The 22385-nt window shown below is 43.6% G+C and overlaps 1 protein-coding gene across 1 annotated transcript in view; it reads left to right on the top strand.

Moving 5' to 3' along the window:
- Positions 1-22385, top strand: part of LOC140458135 (coiled-coil domain-containing protein 162) — a 125340-nt gene that overhangs the window by 41367 nt on the left and 61588 nt on the right. The window contains exons 9-15 of the mRNA XM_072552251.1: positions 3256-3393; positions 5091-5242; positions 10127-10238; positions 13776-13825; positions 15027-15203; positions 17324-17441; positions 19081-19240. Coding sequence (XP_072408352.1) covers positions 3256-3393; positions 5091-5242; positions 10127-10238; positions 13776-13825; positions 15027-15203; positions 17324-17441; positions 19081-19240 — 907 coding nt within the window. The remainder of the gene's footprint in view (positions 1-3255; positions 3394-5090; positions 5243-10126; positions 10239-13775; positions 13826-15026; positions 15204-17323; positions 17442-19080; positions 19241-22385) is intronic.

Here is a 22385-nt window from a genome sequence, read left to right as displayed (position 1 = left end):
TTGTTCTTTACATGATCTGCACTTGTTTTTCCTCTAGCAATTGCTACTTTTCTTGTCACAGGCATCGGTAATGGTCTACAACTCCTTGTTTTCATCAACTCACCATTGTGTTACACACTCTTGTATATATGTGCATATTGAACTTGCTTCTCCACAAAAACATTGTAGCTAATCTTCCACCATGCTATTTTCCATCTTCACCCACTGTCCCTCGATCCCCTCATTTGTCCAGTGCTCAAAATCTAATGATCTCTGTCTTGAATGTATTCAACAACTGGATAGCTACAGATCTTTGAGGTATTCACAACTAGTTGTGTAAGAAAATTTTCCTCATCCCCAATCCTATGGCTCTTGTTCTAAATTCTTCAGCCAGTGGAAGCATTTTTTCAGCATCTACCCTGTCAAACTCTTTAAGAACTGTATACATTTGTTAAAAACAAAGAGTAGAATGACTGGCCTCCTACAAGTCAGCAGAAAACCAAGAGATCAGTGTAGTTCTGTTGGAAGTCGACTTTGACTTGGAAACATGGTGATGGCTGCTCACCCTATTGATTGCCATTCCTGTCTTTTGCAAGGTAGTTTCAGCATCAAAGTGGATATGATGAAGGTGCAGATATCACAATACTTTAAGACTGCAGTCTTGTCCAGTATGTGAGCTGGCTGTGTCCCTGAGAGCACTCTGTCCTGGCTGCAGCATACGGTCCTGGAAGTGATTCAGAGATATGCCGTAAGGGTTCTGAGGCTGGAACATGTGGCTGATGCCAATGGAGTGTGCCCTGTGTCCAACGTAGAGATAATTCAGACCGAGTGGCAACCTGAATCCAAGATTAAAAATCACACAATGCCAGGTCCAACAGGTTTAATTGGAAGCACACTAGCTTTCGGAGCGTCACTCCTTCATCAGGTGGTCAGCCAGTGCTTCCGATTAAACCTGTTGGACTATAACCTGGTGTTGTGTGATTTTTAACTTTGTACACCCCAGTCCAACACCGGCATCTCCAAATCATGAATCCAAGATACCTTTAATGCCCCTGTCTCCTTTCTCCCTGAATGTGATGGGAGGTCACCCTTTTCCCTCCAACGTCATGCAGCTGTGGTTGGTGGAATTCTTCTCCAAACATTTCGAGTGTCTAGAGGGAGTTGGAAGATGAACTCTCTCTCTTGCTCTCTGACACTCTTTCTCTCTCTTACTTACCTGCAGTGGAGGGCTGTAATGATCCCTGCACCAATGGCCTTTCAGCTTGAAGAGCCTGCCCACTGTCGTTGATTGGACAGACAACTGCACCCTCTGCCCACTAGCTGGCCAATTGATGAAAAATCCATGTCACAGCGCAGGCTTAGGACCCACACTAGACCCCAACATCGGTGTCACAAACCAAAATGCAAAACCGTGCCCCAGTGTCTTTATCTGTTAGTCCAGCAATACAGAACAAACTAATGTATCATTCATCTCCTTGACTATTTCTGAAACCTTGTGTGTCCATCAGCCTTTGTGTGAACGAACACTATAGACTATATTAAAATAAAATCAATTACTTTGGGATTTGTGTGTTTTTTGCCTCTCTTCTGCCCTAGCAGTCCCTCAAGATATAAATGGAGTAGTCTTTTCCAGGCAGCTGTTAAAATTATCCCTTTATAAATTACAGTTGGGATTTTCTTTTAAATCAGCCCATTCTGGGATGCTATGACACAACTCTGGAATAGGTGGGACTTGAACCTGGGCTTCAGGAGATAGAGACACCAGCAATACACCACAGCAGGCTCATAGTTACAAAAACAAATATCATTCAGCTGCCCGAGGATGAGCTTACCTAGTGATGTGCCCAAAAACAAAAATTAAAATCAATGCTGTGATGGTCTGAAGAGGCGTCTGTCTGCCTGCCTTTTGGTGGATTGCCCCATTCTCCCATACTGCATGTCACCAGCACAGGCATATAAGTTAATACCCATCACCGTGGTTACAGTGGAAATATTGCACACATTGCTGGGCCGATCTGTCTAAAGTACTAACTCTGGAGGCAGGAGTTCTGTTCGCTGCTGCCTGGAACTGCGAGGGGTCTGTGTAATCTCTGTTCTCTTCCAATCAATGTGCTAAATGCTGGCAGTGCTTCTTATCATTAATCTCCACAGCATTTACTGCATACACCTCGTTTCTGTTCCAGTTCCGCAGGAAGAGCCAATAACTGGAGTATTTAAGTGCAATTTGGCAGGAGGATAATGCCGGTGAAAACAATAGTGGCTCAGGCAGTCCCGAAGCTAGTGATACATCAGCAAAATGTAACATTTTGCCGGAGATTGTGACTGCAAATTGGAACTGATGCAGAAATTGAGTTTATGTTTATTGTCAGAGTTGGCACTGCTCCTTCAGTCATTGTTCTGTACTGGTTTAATGTCTGTGACAGTTGGCATGTGGTCAGAGATCCAGTACAGAGATGACCCCCTAACCTCTTATGAGAGGATCTGTCATGTGATCTTTGTGATGAATGAAGTAATTAGGGAGAGTTTCCTCTCCTTATCCCCATCTAATGATCCACATCAGAGTGTTGTGCATGTTTGGACACCATGCAGTGCTGTCTTGGCGCAATACCAATGCTGAGTCATTTGGCAGCACTCAGTGTCGAAATTAAAGCTTGAAATGATAGGAATGTGCAGGGTTGATGGGCACTCTGCTGTCAGAAACACCTTACATGATGCACCTCCGGTATGTCTGCATTATGATTGGGTAGGTATCCCTAAAAAAAAGCTCTTGTGACATTGCTGCTCCTGTACTTTGTGTGAAACCCTATTGGTCCTTCACACAGAGACAGAGGCTGTGTCCAGTATCATGAAACCTTTGACCCTCCCCTACTCCCCTAACCAGCCCTTCCTCTTTTTAGTGATGTAGTTTATTTCAATAGAAAGGGAGACAACCAAGTCCTGTGAGAGTTGCTGACAAAATGTAAGCCACAGAGATCTGTCCCTAACTGATAGGATAAATATGTACCTCTTCCCCAGCTCTTTGTGTGACAGGGTCAGATTAGTGCCTCAAGCTTGCACAGTGTGGCAGCCTGCAGGCCCTTGATAACATACACAGTGGATATTCCAGTGAAGTACTGGATGATGTCCGTGTAACTGTCCAACTGTGAGAGAGTAATGAAAATTGGAGTGGACAGAAGATGCAAGTTCATTGATTTCCCTTTCAGCTCAAGAAGAACAAAATTAATCACAGGGACATTTTGGGTGATTTGATAACTTTTGTCTCCCTCTTCCTTGTAGCTGCTGGTGAGGAACGGTGTGGATAACCTGCAGGTGGCCTTAGCCTGTCAGACAGTGCAGAAAAATTCCCTAATTGCAGCAGTGCAGCAGGCTCTGTTCTCTCTCAAGGAGAAAGCTGCCCATTCCCTGGATTCAAAGGTTTGAGAATGTCTTTTCGTGGACCTACCTTTCCCTTCAGGTTTGGAGCGTTGTTCCTGATGTTCAGTTCTCTCAGTCTGGTTGTTGTGGAGGAAGAATTGAAGTGTCATTCTGTGATTGGTAAAGAGCTCCTCTTCCACTGGTTTCCATTCTCGACTCATACAAAGGTTTCTCAACTTAGAGACATAGAGATGTACAGCATGGACCCTTCAGTCCAACGCATTCATGCCGACCAGATATCCTAGAAAAATTTAGTCCCATTTGCCACCATTTGGCCCATCTCACTCTAAATCCTTCCTATTCAATATACCCATCTAGATGCCTTTTGCATGCTGTAATTTTAGTGTTTGTTAATTTTTCTTAGACAAACTCTGATGTCCAGAGATATTGGAACTCATACATTAAAGGCAGTAACTGTGCAGATTCACTGCTGAGTCAGATAACTGTGTAGGTTCCTTTCTCTGTTTGAATCACTTCCCATGTGGTCACTGCCATCCTCCTTTTCCCGTCTTCCTCCTTTTCTAAAGTGCTGTTGTTTTGATTTTTTTTCCCTCAAACTTCCAAAACAGTGCAACAGATTATAAAATAATAATCACTGCTCCAGAAATCGAGGCGATCAGCTCCAACACTGAAAATACCTAAAACAAAAAAGCAGCTCTTAGAGCTGCAATTTCTCCCATCCTCCATCTTGGATTACCCACAAGGTTTGCTCCCCCATGTTTTGTGTCTGCTGTCTCCATGGTACACCAGCTATGCCTTTAAGGCAAAGCCCTTGCTGAATCTCCATTACCCGAGTGAGTTGCTCGTTGATCGGTTCCTGGAGTAACTCTGATGAGCAATGGAATGGCCCAACTGATACACGTAACATTCTGTGTTTTGTTGGTGTGAGTGGGAGTGGAGAGATGTTTACGACCGAGCTTTGCTCTTTCCCAGAAAATGGGAAATCCAAACGGTTCTCCGGACCCTCTGAAATAAGCTTCCAAGTAAAGTGTTCACTTAAGGGTTGAGATTCTTGGAGAAGGAAACCATTAGAAAGAAAACAAAGTTCTACAGATGCTGGAAATCTGAAACACAAACAGAAAATTCTAGAAACACTCAACACATCAGGCAGCAACTGTGGAGAGAAACAGAGTTAAGCTTTCGGTTGATGACCTTTCATCACAACAACCTGAAAAGTTAATTCTGTTTCTCACACTCTCCCCAGATGCTGCATGGCTTAGAAGCATAGAATCCCTATAGTGCCATTCAGCCCCTTGAGTCTGCACTGACCATCCAAAGAATAACCCATCCAGTCCCAGCAACCCCCCACCCCACCCAATCCCCGTGACCCTGCATTTTCCATGGCCAATCCACCTAACTTGCATATCTTTAGCCTGTAGGAGGAAACTAGTGCAGACATGAGGAGAATGTACTAACCCCACACAGGCAGTCACCCGAGACTGGAATCAAACCCAGGACCCTGATGCTTTCAGGCAGCATTGCTAATCACTGAGCCATTGTGCTGTAACTTATGGAGTGCTTTCAGCATTTTCTATTTTAAATTCACAGAATCACAAATTAAGGGTGCAGAAGGAGGTCATTCAACCCATTGTGCCTGATCAAATGGACTGGTGCTAAACCCCTCTGTTCTCCCCATTCGGAGAAATATATCTGGCCTGAGGCTATCATGTGATTGATTTTGATTCTCATTTTATAAGGATGGAACGACAAGTTACAGGAGTCAGGACAACTTGGCCAGTGCAAGTTTCTGTAGCACTGCGGGAGAATTGGACAGCCAACAACTCACCTCCTTACTCGGAATTCCCCGCACACTCGTAAATCGGAAGCAGCTGCTTTCTACCAAGAAAAGGTACGACTTGGTCACATTTCTGACAATATTTGTCTCTTGTTCCCTGTAAGTAAAGGTGCAGGATCTGCAAGAAGCAGAGGCTGAAGGGTAACCTCATAGAGGTTTATAAAACCATGAGGGGCATGGGTAGGGTAAATAGACAAGGTCTTTTATGTGGGGTTGGGGGAGTCCAGAACTAGAGGGCATAGGTTTAAGGTGAGAGGGGAAAGATTTAAAAGGGGCCTAAGGGGCAACCTTTTCACACAGAGGGTGGTGTATAGAGTCTATGGAATAAGCTGCTAGAGGAAATAGTGGAGGATGGTACAATTACAACATTTAAAAGGCATCTAGATGGGTATATGAATAGGAAGGGCTTAGAGAGATATGGGCCAAGTGCTGGCAAATGGGACTAGGATAATTTAGGATATCTGCAGGTATGCACGAGTTGGACCGAAGGGTCTTTTTCCGTGCTGTACACCTCTATGACACTAAGAAATACGCAAAACAGTTGATGTGTGGAACCCTGCTCCCCCACCATCAGTGCAGTGATGGTGATAGCACCCGCAACTAGATTGTGGCTTTGCATCCTGCAAGGTTCTACTTGTGATTTTGTTCCTTTAATAGAAAGTCACCCTGTTAAGCTTGAACTTTCTATGGCTAGGCGAAGGGAGGGTAAGTGCACGTCAGAGGCGAGGAATTCTGCAGAGAGTAACTCACCTCACATCTCCCCATTGACAAGTAAAGGTCGGGAGTGTGCTGAAATATTCTGCACTTTCCTGAATGAATTCAGCTACAGCAACACCAAGATGCTCAACAACATCCAGGATGAAGCACCCTGCTTGACTGGCCCCCCTCCATCAACTACAACTTGCACTCCCTCCACCACCGATACACAGGGGCAGCAGTGTGCACCGTCTACAAGATGCAACTCTGCAAATATCCTACAAACAAACCTTCCAAACCCTACCACTCAGAAGACCCTGGAGCATCATCAATTATATGTCCCCCTCCAAACCACACACCACGCTGATATGGAACTAAGTCACTGTTCCTTCAGTATCATTGGGTCAAACTCCTGCAACTCCCTTCCTCACAGCATTGTGGCTGTACCTACACCACAAGAATCTCAATGGTTCAGCCGGCAACTTACCAGCGTCTTTTCAAGAGTAAGTACAGATGAGTAATAATTACTGGCTAGCCAGTAACACCCATTTTGCCTGAATGATTAAGAACAAGTGACCTCTGCTGAGCTTCTGAACAGGAGGTTGTGCCAATCATTAAGCTTTTAGCTGGTTCAAGCCATTCTGAACATTTCCCTCGGGTGTGGGCGAGGTGTTTGGGCAGCTGTAATCCTGAAACACTCACAGGGCCTGAGGCTGTTCATTCTGGAAGGTTCCTACCTAACCAAGGAGTGTTTAGTTCAGTTGGCTAGACAATCAGTTTCTGAAGCAGTAAGATGTTAACATATGGGTTCAATTCCTATCATTGGCAGAGGTTAACATGAAGGACTCTCCTTCATAACCTCTCCCCTCACCTGAGGTGTGGTGGCCCTCAGGTTAAATCACCACCAGTTGTCTCCCCATGGTCTGATAAGACTTTGGTGACACAATAACAAAACCCTTTGAAGAGATAGCTGCCAGCACCAGTACTGTTGATGACTCCTTCTATTACTTTACTAATTGAGAGTAGACCGATGGGATGGCAATTGACTGCATTGGATTTATCTGCTTTTTGTGTACAGGACATACCCAGGCAATTTTCCACATTGTCTAGTAGATGCCAGTGTTGTAACTGTACTGGAACAGTTTGACTCGGAGAGCGGAACATTCTGGAGCACAAGTCCTCAGTACTAATGCCAGAATGTTATCATGGCTCTTTGCAGAATCTAGTGCCTCCAACCATTTTTTGATATCATGTGGAATGAATCAAATTGACTGAAGACTGACACCTGTGACATTCTGGTCCTCTAGAGGATGCCAACACGAATCATCCACTCAACACTTCTGGCTGAAGACTGTCGCATGTGCTACAGCCTTATTCTTTGCATTGATGTTTTGAGCTCTTCCACCATTGAGGATGGGATATTTGTGAAGCTTCCTCCTCCTGTGAGTTAGTTGTCCACCACCATTCATGACTGGATGTGACAGGAGTGCAGAGCTTAGATATGATCTGTTGGTTGTGAGATCGCTTAGCTCTGTATATCACTTGCTACGTATACTGTTTAGTATGTAAATGGTCCTGTTTGGTCGCTTCATCAGGTTGACACCTCACTTTTAGCCATACGTGGTGCTGCTCCTGGCATGCCCTCCATTGAACCAGGGTTGATCCCCTGGCTTGATGATAAAGGTTAAGTGGGAGGTATAATAGGCCATGAGGTTACAGATTGTGCTGGAGTACAATTCTGCTATAGATCCACAGCACTGTATGGATACCGAGTCTTGAGTGGTTAGATCTGTTCAAAGTCTGTTCCATTCCAAACAGTGATAGTGCCACACAACACAGTGAAGGGTATTCTTAATGTGAAGACAGGACTTTGTCTCCACAAGACTGTGCAGTGATCACTCTTACTGAAATTGTCATGGATAGATGGATCTACAGCCAGCAGATTGGTCAGGATGTGGTCAAGTATGTTTTTTTCCCTCACCACCTGCTGCAGGACCCAGTCAAGCAGCTGTATCCTTTAGGACCTGACCAGCTCAATCAGTAGTCCTGCTGCCGAACCACTCTTGGTCATGGACAATGAAATCCCCCCCTCAGAGTACATTTTGCACCCTTGCCAAATGTTGTTCAACTTGGAGAAGTACTGATTTATCAGCCAAGGGAAGATGGTACGTGGAAATCAGGAGAAGGTTTCCTTGCCCACGTTTTATCTGAAGCCATGAGACTTCATGGGGTCCGGAGTCAATGTTGAGGATACCCAGGGCACCTCCCTCTCGGCTCTGTACCACTGTGCCGGTGGGACAGAACATATCTAGGGATGGTGATGGTGGTATCTGGGACATTGTCAAGTATGATTCTGTGAGTTTGACTTATATCAGGCTGTTTCTGAACCATTCTGTGAGACAGTGCTCCCAATTTTGGCAAGTGGATTAATTTTGGGTTCTAGCCTGTAAGCTTTTAAAGCTTTAGGTTCTCTTTGAACGCTGTACCAGTTGCAAAATCAATGTTGAAATGTTGTTGGAAGAGAGGTCAGAAATTCTCAGATAGCTTTTATCTGTAGAAATAGAAAGTGACTTTTAGCAGCCCTCTGCATAAGGTTTCATTTGCCAGTTTAAGATGGGAAATAAACAACATCCAAGCTGTTTATAACACTCACAGCCAAAAATAATAATCTCTCGACTGGTGTTGTTTTCTTTCATGTTGGATGTGACCTTTGGAGGTCAAACACATCCGTGTGTATCCAGATTGATACAGAAGTCAATAAAGCTTGTTTGAATGTGTGTGTAAAAGAGGGAGGGAGAGAGACAAATTTTTTTTAGAACATAGGACATTACAGCGCAGTACAGGCCCTTCGGCCCTCGACGTTGCGCCAACCTGTTATACCAATCTGAAGCCCATCTAACCTACACTGTTCCCTGTACGTCCATATGCTTGTCCAGTGACGACTTAAATGTACTTAAAGTTGGCAAATCTACTACCATTGCAAGCAAAGCATTCCATACCCTTACTACTCTCTGAATAAAGAAACTACCTACGACATCCGTCCTATATCTATCACCCCTCAATTTAAAGTTGTGCCCCCTCGTGCTCGCCGTCACCATACTTGGAAAAAGGCTCTCCCTGTCCACCCTATCTAACCCTCTGATTATCTTATATGTCTCTATTAAGTCACCTCTCAACCTTCTTCTCTCTAATAAAAATAGCCTCAAGTCCCTCAGCCATTCCTTATAAGACCTTCCCTCCGTACTAGGCAACATCCTAGTAAAATGTTTAAAAGAATGAAAGCACAGTACAAAAGAAAACCCATATAATACCAAAGAACTAACAAAGTTGTAATGCGAGAGGGTATATGAGAAGATTTTGGTGACTCCTGCTTTGCCTGACCCTGTACCAGGCTTTAGGTGTGTTATAATCCTGCTTTAGCAGCCAATTAAAATGGCCCAATTAAACCTGGTACAACCCTTGTTCACCAACTTTGGAGAAAGTGGTGGTGAGCTGCTCTCTTGCTGCAGTCTCTGGGCTGTAGGTGCACCAACAGTGCTGTTGGGAAGGAGGTTTTAGAACTTTGACCCAGTGATACTGAAGGAATGGCGATGTATATTTGCAAGTCAGGATAGTGGTGTTCCCATGTACGTTCCATGCCTTTGTTCTTTTAGGTGGTAGTGGTAGTGTCTAAGGTGCCTTGGTGAGTTGTGATTTCTTGTGGATGGTACAACTTGTAGCTGGTGATGGAGGGCGTGGATGTTGATGGCATTAGATGTGATGCTAGTTAAAAAGGCATTATTACTTGGATGGTGTCCTGAGTATTGTCGGAGCCATCTCTAGGTAAGTGGGCAAGTCCATTTGAATTTTGAAGAATGACAGTTTTACCTCTCATGTGTGTTGTAGACTTAGGATGGATCACAGCAACTTGTTCCATTGATGACTTTTGAATTGAATGTTGATTAATGGAGAGGGCAAATTTACGTCTGATAGGTTGAGCAGGTCAACAGGAACATTTATGTCACCCATCTCTTTCTGACACAAGGCAGACTGTGGATTTCTAGGGTACTGTGCATTTTCCTTTTCAATTATACACAATTTTAGTTCCTCGGTATACTTAATTTTTAAATTTAATGTTTTCCCTTCTATTACTTATGGACTGAAGAATACATGAATGGATGCTCAATGTTTTTCTTCCCCATGTGCACACATTGACAAAGAGATGTTCCCAAGAATTTATTTCCCCTGATTTGGTTTTTGCAGAGCCCCAGAGGCATTTGTTTCAATCCAACTGGAGAAACTAGGCCCCCGTGACATGATGTTGAATGAATTTATTAATAAGAAGAGCAGCGCAGGGCCGCTGATGAAAAACCCTGTAAGTATTGACATTTCCTGCCAAGGATTGTGGGTGTGACAAGAATAAAAGGCAGCAAGTCAGAAACTGGACTGAAAGCTTGCTGTCCCCATTCAACCTTGTGCTAATGACCTGTGTGCATCGTTCATAGTTTAATATGATCCAGAATGGAGACAGTAAACAGATGGCTAACTGGGAAGCAGTTGTATTTAAATATTCCCAAGATGAGTACAGGCTTTTCATTTGCCTGAGTAGTAGAATAACCACTAAGTAGCTTACATCTGTCTAACCATCTGTTATCTTGTTCAGTGATGGTAAGCTAGTTTTCAATGAGTTTGTGAAGAGTATCTCAGCACAGCAAGCAGGTACCATTTGGGTTTTATAGTCCAGTAGGAAGGCATTTGGCTGGTGTTGTCCTAAACTAACCCAGTGCTTCATCCCTCCCTTTCCCATTGCCTGGTATTGTACTTTTCTACAACTTTCCCCTAAAATCTTCCTGAAGCAGTCCCATTCCATACTTCAACAACCATCTTGTGTTGGTGTGTACAAAAAAACTTGCTTTGTTCTCTTCCTGATCGTTGCAAGTTGATAACCTCTTATTGCCTCTGCTAGCAGGAGAGATGCCATTCCTCCATCTTTATAAAAGGGTCTAATAAAGTCTCTTCTTGGCCTTTAAATGAGAGTGGTCAGGTTTGAACAGCTTTCTTGCTCCATTTGTTCCAAATTTCAAGCTAAATTGACCCTGCCATTACACAAGTTGGTGGTGCATGTATGGAATAAGCTGCCAGAGGAAGTGGTGGAAGCCAGTATGATTACAACATTTAAAAGCCAATTACAATATTTAAAAGCCGGGTTATGCAACAATGCAGAGTGGCAGAGCAGAGGCTTATAGCCAAATTCGGTACCCATGAGGATGACCTCAACTGGGGCCTTGGGTTCATGTCACACTACAGGTGACCCCACTACGTTATACACGGTCACACACACACTCTCACACAAGCACACATACACACACACACTCTTACATACTCTCACGCTCATGCAAAGCCTCTGTTATACACATGCTGTCTCTCAGGTGTTTGCACATGCGCACACAGACACACAGATACAGACACAGACACAGACACACACACACTTCTGTTTCTCTCTGTCTCTCTCTCTCACACACACTCTCACTTTCACTCTCTCTCCTCTTTCTCTTTCTCTCTCTCTCTCTCTTTCTCTCCACTGCCACACACACACACACACACACACACATGTCTATGAGGTGAATTTGCATTTGCAGAGATTTGGAGGGATATAGGCCAAGTGTGAACAAATGGGACTAGATTAGGTTGGATGTCTGGTCAGCATGGTCGAGTTGGACTGAAGGGTCTATTTCCGTGCTGTACATCTCTATGACTCTAAGACACTAAGTGATGCTTGGAGCAACACAGCAGCAACTCTGAGCATAATGTTACATTGAGGAGATCAGTTTGTTTGCTGGATATGAGCACTGATGTTAACTTTGGATGTGTGACAATTCTGTCACCATTTTTATCTCGACAGCTGTGCAGAATTTGGGCTGACTTGGATTTTGAAGATTTAGGGAGGTCCATAGAGTCCTACAGCACAGAGACAGGCCCTTTGGCCCAAACTGGTCCATGCTGACCAAAGTGTCCATTCACACTAACCTTATTTCCCAGCACTTGGCCCATATCCTTCTAAACCTTTCCTATCCATGTATCTGTCCAAATGCCTTTCAAATGTTGTCAATGTACCTGCCTCAACAACTTGGGCTGGCAGCTCATTCCATATGTGTACCATCCTCTGTGTAAAAAGGTTGCCCCTCAGGTTTCCTTTATTCTTTCCCATTTATCCTTAAACTGATGCCCTCTAGTCCTTGGTTCCCAAACCCTGGGAAAAGATTGAGTGCATTCACCCTATCCATGCCTCTCATGATCTTATGCACTTCTACAAGATTCCCCCCTTAGTCTCCTATGCTCTAAAGAAAAAAGTCCTAGTTTGTCCAACCTCTCCTCAGACCATTGAGTCCTGGTGATATCCTTGTAAATTTCTTCTGCGCTCTTTCCAGTTTAGTAACATCCTATAGCAAGATGACCAAAACTGAATACAAGGCCTCACAAACGTCCTTCATAACTGCAACAGCGTTGACCATTCTTCCCTCCTCTCTAACACTCCTTGTTAAATGGCCTGTCCTTGTTTGCAGCCTAACACCTCCAGTGTATCCGTTTTACGTAACCTCAGAGTTTTCATCAGTGGGATGTAATCTCTCCATTGCATTTTGCTGGTGTTGGTTACTCACCAGGTTTTCCTTTATAGGAAGATAATAAAGCAATGTGACTGATTGAGCATTTATTTTCCACTGTATGACTTATGGTGATGGATGAACTGAACTATCCTTTTAGGCCAAATATTCTACAAAATGGTCAGAGTCCTGAATGCAGGCAATTTGCAGACTCCTCTCATTTTAAGTAACACGTATCTTTTTCAGAACTTACTCTGTGCATAAATCTTTTTCCCTCAGACTTAGAAGGAACTTGAAAATTAGGTTGGCGAGTGTAAAATTGGTGTGGCATGTTTATTGGAACTGTGCCTTGACTTATCTTGGTCAGCCCCTGCGAGGACATTGGATCTTTTTGTACACCTTTTAAGTTTTTGGTGTCATTAAAAGATGTTGCACCATTCAGGGCACTGTTGCCTGCTTTGAAAAGTTAGTCCAACTGCTTTACTTTAATCTCTTTCTGCAACCTCCTTACAGTTCCCATTTCAACCAGTTAAACATTGGGGAGTCTTTTCTGTTGCTGACGACTCACACCTGCTACATCTCACTTCAAAGCAACACGTGATCTGTCGGTGCCTATCTCCAATCCCAGGTCTCTATCTCTCTCTGTTTCTCAATCTCTCTCACTGTCTCTCCAGTAGTGAGGAACAAATAGGAATGATATTACCAAGTACACTGTGAAGGTATACTTAGTGTCCCTCAAGAAAAGATAATGGGCTGGCAGCAAAGCCAAGTGGGTAGGAAGAAGTTCTCCCATGTTGGAAACTAAACACATGGAGGCAAGTAGAGCAAGATGGACTTACACAAAAATGAGTCCTGTAAATAAATCAAGGGCAGAGAGATGAATCTTACCCCGTTCTCCATATGAGCTCTCTTGTCAGAAAAGGGTGATCCCACACTGATTGGAAAATCTTGAAGGAAGGCTTTGTGCTAAGGCTCATTGAGCTAGACCTAGAAAAGCATTTTAAAACGGCACAGGCAAGGATTAGAAGAACCTGACACTGAAATTATATTATGGTTACAGTCAGTTCTTCTATAACATGATGGTTGCATTCTTGTGCAACCCCATGTTATAGAAAAATTGTGCTTTAGAAACAGCGCTTAAAAACGTTGGCGATGTGATCACGTTACAGCCAACACACGTAATAAAAGTTTATGCTGTGGAAACAACGTCCCCAATTTGTAAATCGCGTTACAGCAAATTTGTGTCAACAAAATGCGCATCATAACAAAATGACCTGTATCACTTTAAAATTTTGTTTTTTTTTATATAGGAGGAAGTGGAAAAAATCAAAAGACAGTTAATTCTTGTCTACTGCCACAGGTATACTTTCTTCATTCAAGCTTGTTTACTGGAGCAAGTAGGCAAATCTTCCTAATGGTCTGTGGTTGAGGAGCTGCGTGAAATTCAATCTGTTTATTGTTTGGAGAGAATGGAAGTTTCCAGTCCATTTTTGGATTGATATTTTTAAATGATTTCATGGTGTGCTGCACACCATACTCTACACAGCAGTAAATCATACAACATTCAGTGGAAATGTTCCTGATGAACAATTACTCAGTTCAAAATTGCCAAATGGAGACCAGTTTTCATACCATTTTACAACCCAAATTTAAAACTGAAATATAATGCAATATTACTCAATGTTTTTGAAGTCAGTTTCTTTTCAGTTCTTCCAGATATACATCCATTGATTTTACTCTTTTTAAAAAGCAGCTAGGTCGGTTTGTCTCCCAGGTTTCTTCCCTCTCGCGTCCCTCTCCAGGCCACAACTTTTCTGCTGCTAAGAATATGATCAATCGGCCTAATCCCGGATTGTTGTTACATCTGCTTTTTGACTGGGGCTTACAGCACACGTGATTCCCTCTTCCCTTTTTACATGTAGAAATGGCCAGCTCCTACTCAATGGCCTGCACTCTGCATGCTGCAGTGGAGAACTGAGGGTGTCAGTTTGTTTAAGCTGGTATTATTCCTGCCTGAATTAGGTGGATCTGGATTGGTTGAAGTACTGAGGAGGGCTGCATTGTGGCATCAATCTGCTGTCTGTCAGAAGAGACAGTAAAGTCCCATCTTCCATTTCTAATAGCTTGCTTTGTGTCAAATATTCCATAACACGAGGCAAAGAAGAAAAGGGAAGTGCTTCTGATAACCTGTTTTTTCGAACCAATGTTCATTGATCTTTCATCTCAATACTCCCACCAGAAACTGCCCACCCTAATTCTGATCCTAATTCCTCTCACCTAAACCACATTTGAAGATGACTATTTTTGTCTTCCTGATCAACTGTGAAAACTGTGCTACCCAACATGTCTTATCCATCACTATGGCCCTGTGTCCTCACCTCCACAGCATCACCTGCCTGCATTCCACCAACATCCCAGCAGTGGTGAAACTCTTGGAAAAAAAGTTGAATAATTTAGAAATTTGGCTTTCACTAAAATATTTCACTAAAAGCTCCTTCCATGCTGTGGTAAAGAAATGTATTGCAGGCAACAACTCAGGACCTTGTTTTGTATTACTTCAGGTTTCATGAGCGTGTGTCACAGTGCTCTCTGCGAGGACAGATCATCGCACACTACAGGGGCCTACTGGCATTACTGCATGACTTCCCCACTACCAAGAAAACCTATTTTGTGTTGGGCCAGCCTCAAGAAAAGAAGGGAGAGCAAGACTCAGAGCTAGGTCTGATTTCTGATCCAAGGTTAGTGACTCTTGACATCCTGCTAAAACAATAAAGTGAATATTTGTGCACAATCAGCTTATTTTGCCATGCCTCATGTTCTGCAGCCTGGGGCCTAGTTGGTCATTTTTCACAAGTGGGATTAGGCGTTGAGCTGCACCAGGCTATTCAACTGTAGAAGAATAACATCACGGTCAATAGCAACATCTGTGCACATGCAACTTATGGTGATGTTTAAGTTACCTTGAAATTACTAGAATAAGAAAAGCCTATGAAAAATAATCTTTTGGCCCAATTTTCGATACTTTATTCTCAATGTATATGGTGACTTCAACTGCATCACATTATTTTCATTCATTATCTTTATTCAAATTCTTGAATCTTTATTTCCCTCACTCAAGTTTTCCAAGTGCACACAATACCTTGACTAAGGTTGATTAATTGATTAATTTGTTGATTGATTGATTTATTGTTGTCACAGAGATACAGTGATAAGTATTGTTTTGCATGTTACACAAGCAGACATGGCCACGATCCCTCATACATCACAGCATCGTAATGTGCACATCTTGTACGTTATATGAAGTAGTTCCAAAAATGAACATTTTTACCAATTATTTTCTAGAGATGATAGAGAGAGTCTGTTCCGAAGTCAGAAATAGGTTCTGAGATGACTCAGTAGATAAACGTGCTGCTCTGTAGTCTTTAGGATAGGAGGCAGCTACAGATCCCTGGTCTGTGCTGAGGAGGCTGATCTCACTTGGGGTAGCTTTTTGGGCCCAACTGTTTGCCTACATAGAAATATAGGAATACAAAACCTAAAGTATCCAATTTCCTTTGTTACACAATTGGCAGAGGGCTGTGCCTTCAGCTGCTTTAATGTGGAATTGCTGACTTAAACCTATCTGTCTCTCTATCTTTCCTCCTTTAGCATGCTCCTTAAATCCTATTGGTCAAGCTTTTTGTCACCTGCTCTTACGTTGCCTTAGTTTGTTTGATAATGCCCTTGTGAAGCATTCTGGGATATTTCACTACATCAAGGGCACAGAACTGCAAGTTTTTGTTGTCTTGTATGAAGAGTACCATTACAGGAATTGGCATCCAGTGCCTAATGTGGTACTAGTCAATGGGATATGTGAAAAGGGCAATATCAATCACATCACTCATCTACACTAACTCTATTTGTGTTTAACATTAACACTTTAGAAGACTGATGTGCCCATGGTGTGTCCTCACTTCTCCATGATGTCGATTCTATCAAAAGCTGAGTCTCTGAGGTGGCGTTTGTTGTGATTGACTGTGTCAAAAGCAATAGAACCACAACAAACTCCACCTCAAAGACTCAGCTTTTAACTCTGTGATTGTAACCAGATATCCAATAGTTCTTCTTTTCACATTTTCTTGATATAATAGATATCGATCCAATACTTCAAGGATATGGGGTTGGCCATTTTGGACTGAGACAAAGAGAAATTTCTTCAGCGAGTTGTGATCCTGTGGAATTCTCTGCACTGAAAGCCAATTGAGGCTAAAACAATGAATGTGTTCACAAATGAGTTAGATATAGTTCTTAGGCTAAAGGGATCAAAGGATATGTGGAGAAAGTGGGGACAGGGACTGAATTGGATGATCAACTATGATCTTATTGAATGGGGATGCAGTCTCAAAGGGCCAAATGGACTACTCCTGCTCTTATTTTGTGTGTTTCTATGTTTTTTACTCCACATTTCTCAAAGTTATGTTCCCCTTTCTGTCATTACACACAGCTCCCAGTGGATAAATTGAGCAGGCAACCTGTTATCAGTCTGTGCCACTGTTGAATTGTCCATTAGGAATTGTGTAGAGTTACTGTCCCTGGGATTCCTCATCCTCTTGCTGCTCTGCATGCCTTTTCGTAGGGAAGTACATTGCCATATTGATTAAAGTGAGATCTCACTTCACGGGGGGTCGCATTGCCCCCTGCCTCTATGCTTAGCATCTTAAGATTCAACATAATGTCTGTTTTATCCCGAACAAAGCTGTACAGTTTACAAAGAATAAATAGGGCTAAATTTGCCCAGTACTGACATCAGAGAGCAGCTATCTCACAAAGTATGCATCTGACGTGACGTTATCATGCTTTGTGTTTCTTTTTAATCCAGGAAACTCAATCAACGTCCTCACAGTTTATTGTCCGCAGATGGAAGAATATTCCTTAATCTGTGGTTCATTCCTCACTATTCTGAAGTACTTATTATGTTTAAAACGCTGGAGGAAAAGGTGTGTTTGATTTTCATCCAAACAGTATTTTTCTTAAGAGTTGGGTTTCTTCATCAATGCAAGCATAATTCTTTTGACCTTCTTTCATCGGTTTCTACTGGATTTAAATGATCTGCAATTGAATTTGTAGCATCTGTCTTTTAACTTTTGTTCTGCTTCCAATTGTTAATGTATTAATGTTGGAATCTCACTAAAAACAGAAGATACAAAGTAATAATTTACAATCAACAATCATTCCATAAATGTGGACTTCACCATAGCAGCAGGTTACATGGTATTGTACTTATCTGCTGAAATAATAGCCCAGAGGTTGTGAATTCAAATTTGAATTTAATAAGTTAGATTCCTTACAGTGTGGAAACAGGCCATTCGGCCCAACAAGTCCACACCAACCCTCTGAAGAGTAGCTCATCCAGACCCATTCCCCTACATTTACCCCTGACTAACATACCTCACACAATAGACAATTTAGAATAGCCAATTCACCTGACCTGCACATCTTTGGACTGTGGGAGGAAACCAGAGCAAACCCACACAGACACGGAGAGAATGTACAAACTCCATACTGACAGTCGCCTGAGGCAGGAATCAAACCTGGGTCCCTGGCACTGTGAGGCAGCAGTGCTAGCCCACTGAGCCACTGTGCCGCCCGTATTCCATAATAGGAACTCCCACCAGACGTCTGACCATGGGAGTTATTCTGGATTAGTGGTGCTGGAAGAGCACAGCAGTTCAGGCAGCATCCGAGGAGCAGTAAAATCGACGTTTCAGGCAAAAGCCCTTCATCAGGAATACAGGCAGAGAGCCTGAAGGGTGGAGAGATAAGTGAGAGGAGGGTGGGGGTGGGGAGAAAGTAGCATAGAGTACAATAGGTGAGTGGGGGAGGGGATGAAGGTGATAGGTCTGGGCGGGGGGAGGGTGGAGTGGGTAGGTGGAAAAGTCATGGAGACAGTGCTGAGCTGGAAGTTTGGAACTGAGGTGAGGTGGGGGAATGGGGAGTTATTGACTACTTCAGTAAATGTTCTTCAAAGGAGAAACCTACTTGTAGAGAACGTTTTACCATTGGGTCACATCAGTCACAATAACCTGAGAACTACTTCAGTGAACTGCTCCTTTTGATGACTTACCTTTGATACTGCTGATTAAAAACATTTTGTTTTATCAACATGGTTACAGGTAAATTGTCCTTTTACATGAAGGATTTTTGGATGAGTATCACAGAAAGTGAAATGTTGGGACAGTAAAATAGCTTTATTTTATCTTTTCACCGGATGAGGTTCGGCCCGCTTTTGCTGCCCATCCCCCATTGCTCAGACGGCAGTTACTACCAGAATGGAGTCACATATAGGCTAGACCAGGTAAGGAAGGCAAATATCCTCCCCGAAAGGACACATGTGAACCAGATGGGATTTTCCTGACAATCAGTCACCATTTAGACTCTTAATTCCAGATTTTTAAAAAAATTGAACTTAAATTCTACTGGCAGGATTTGAATCCAGCTCCCCAGAATCATTGGAGTAACAACTCAGTGATAATACCAGTAGGCCATTGCCTGCCTTATGGTATATATTATGCAGTGTTTGGGTGTTATCTGCTAATAGTTTGAAAATGGACCTGTTTGATTCCTATTGCTCACCAGGTTTGTCGGAAAGCCTTGTACCAGACTTTAGAGATTGTGGCAGCACTTCACGACATTGTCTCGTACTTGTGCTGTTTTGCACGGCTTGGAAACTCTCCTCCAATGGGACCTCAGAGTGTGCAGCCGCTGGCCGCTGAGTGGGGAGGACTCGAAGGCATTGGTAAGCCTTAAAAAGAGGGAAAATAAAAGACTTGCCGAGTGCAAAGATTTTGACCAGGGCTGCTTTGACAGCAGTTGCCCAGAACACTTGGTTCGGCCCCCCAACAGCCCACCCTCCCGTCCTGGCACCTTCCCCTGCCAACACAGGAATTGCAAAACCTACGCCCACACCTCCTCCCTCACCTCCATCCAAGGCCCTATAGGAGCCTTCCACATGCATCAAAGTTTTACCTGCACATCCACCAATATCATTTATTGTATCCGTTGCTCCCGATGCGGTCTCCTGTACATTGGGGAGCCTGGACGCCTCCTAGCAGAGCGCTTTAGGGAACATCTCTGGGACACCCGCACCAATCAACCACACCACCCTGTGGTCCAACATTTCAACTCCCCCTCTCACTCAGCTGAGGACATGGAGGTCCTGGGCCTCCTTCACCGCCGCTCCCTCACCACCCGACGCCTGGAGGAAGAACGCCTCATCTTCCGCCTCGGAACACTTCAACCCCAGGGCATCAATGTGGACTTCACCAGTTTCCTCATTTCTCCTTCCCCCACCTCACCCCAGTTCCAAACTTTCAGCTCAGCACTGTCCCCATGACTCGTCCTACCTGCCTATCTTCCTTTCCACCTGTCCACTCCACCCTCTTCTCTGACCTATCACCTTCAGCCCACCCCCATCCACCTATTGTACTCTTATGCTACTTTCCCCCCACCCCCACCTTCCTCTCATTTATCTCTCTACCCTTCAGGCACTCTGCCTGTATTCCTGATGAAGGGCTTTTGCCCGAAACGTTGATTTTCCTGCTCCTCGGATGCTGCCTGAACTGCTGTGCTTTTCCAGCACCACTCTGATCCTAGCACTGTAGCAGTAAACCACTCAGAAATAAAGGACCTTTATCATAGAAATACATGTCACGTAGCTTTTAAAAGGAGCAATTAAACTAAAAGAGGGTGCTGAAGCAGATTGAAAAAATTGGCAAGGTGAGCAAAGTTGGTTTTAAGGTAGGAAAGAGAGGGGAAGGCGTTTAGAGAGCATGTCTGCTGTTTTGGGCCGAGGCAGCTGAATGCTACCAATAGTAAAGTGAAAGAAATAAAACAAGATGCCATAGACTGAGGAAGTTACACTTCAGGAAGATAGAGTTAGAGGAGCTCACAGAGGTATAAAGGAGCAAAGCTCTGAAGGAATTTAACTACAAGGGGATGAATTTTCAAAGTGGGTTTGGGATCCTGATAACCAGGTAAATGTTATGTCCTGATCCTGCATCTGAACTGTGTGGTTCTCATGTCAGCACATTTAGATGTAAATGTAACATCTGCAAGATGTAGCTTGCCAAACCTCTTCAATAACACCTTCTAAACCTCTGCTGTAAGTGCAGCAGATGCACGAGATCCTCCAGTCTCCACAAGTCCCCCTCCCCCTGCCAAACCACATTTCATCGTGACTTGGAGTTACATCACTGTTTCTTCACTGTGACTGGATCAAAATCCTGGAGAAAATCCCTGCGCCTATACTACGTGGTCTGCAGCAGTTCACAAAGGTTGCTCATAATCCGCCTTCCTAAGAGCAATTAGGGAAGAGCGACAAATGTTGGTGTAACCGATAATGTCCACATCTTGTAAGAGAATTTTAATTAAAAAGCTGCTCAGGCAGCAGGCACTCTGTCCAATTAGAGATGCCAACTGCCTCTAGCTGAGAAGAACTGATAGCTCATGAAAGGACCATAACATCATAGAGATGTACAGCATGGAAACGGACACTTTGGTCCAACTCGTCCATGCCAACCAGATAGCCCAACCTAATCCAGTCCCATTTGCCAGCACGTGGCCCAAATCCCTCTAAATCTGTCCTATTCATATACCCTCGAGGAGAAAGTGAGGACTGCGGATGCTGGAGATCAGAGCTGAAAATGTGTTGCTGGAAAAGCGCAGCAGGTCAGGCAGCATCCAAGGAACAGGAGAATCGACATTTCGGGCATAAGCCCTTCTTCATTCCTGAAGAAGGGCTTATGCCCGCAACGTCGATTCTCCTGTTCCTTGGATGCTGCCTGACCTGCTGCGCTTTTCCAGCAACACATTTTCAGCTCTATTCATATACCCATCCAGATGCCTTTTAAATGTTGTAGTTGTACCAGCCTCCACTGCTTCCTTTGACAGCTCATTCCTTACACTTCCATGGTTTTGTGGCTCAAGAAACCAGTACAGGTTTATAACTAATGTTAAAGGGCACCATTTAAGACTAGTAAAACGTGTTATTTTCTTGAAATAATGATTATATGAAATGGAAAGCATACTGTGTATAATGGTAGTTGAATGGGGCAGTCATTAGTTGCTGCATCACAGTTAGAACATCGAACAGACCATGATGCCATTTTAAATTAATCATATCTGTCTAAGCATGGTCCATATCCCCTCTAGTTCAATTGTGTGTATAAATGCTTCCTAAACATTGCTACTATATCCACATCTACTACCTCCCCTGGCAGCATAGAATCCCTAGTGTGGAAGCAGACCATACTAGCTGTCCAAAGAGCGTCCCACCAGACCCACTCCAAATCCCGGACTTTCCCATGACCAATCCACCTGACCTGCACATCTTTGGACTGTGGGAGGAAACTGAAGCACCTGACAGTAACTCATGCAGATACAGGGAGAATGTGCAAATTCCACACAGTCACCTGAGGGTGGAATCAAACCCAGGTCCCTGGCACTGTACAAGCCTAACATCCTCTGCATATGAAATGTACCTCGCAAATCTGCCTTAAGTTTTCCCCTCTCACCTTAAACCTATGCCCTCTATGATTTCACATATCCACCCTGAACAGGTTCATGTAGATGGGGTAATGTGTTGCCTAAGCTGAATAATTTTGCAGTGCCAGTCCAGTCCCTAATGAGCATAAACTCACAGTAGCACAAAGCCCCCAGTAGCTGGGATCAGTATCCTGGAAATTGGCAGTTCCACTCGGAGTGAGAAAACTGGGAAAAAGACAGATGCTGCTCCGATTCCGTGTAAAGATTGCACTTTTGAGGACAATGCCAGGGCACATACTGCTCCTATTTTCTATATTCCCATGGTTGTCTCATCTTCTTGTGATCCTTTAATTTATTTTATTCCATTCAGACCCCTCGTGATTTTGGATACCTCTATC

This window comes from Chiloscyllium punctatum, chromosome 3, assembly GCF_047496795.1.
Source record: "Chiloscyllium punctatum isolate Juve2018m chromosome 3, sChiPun1.3, whole genome shotgun sequence".
NCBI classification, from domain to species: Eukaryota; Metazoa; Chordata; class Chondrichthyes; order Orectolobiformes; family Hemiscylliidae; genus Chiloscyllium; species Chiloscyllium punctatum.
This window is presented reverse-complemented; position numbering and strand designations above follow the sequence as displayed.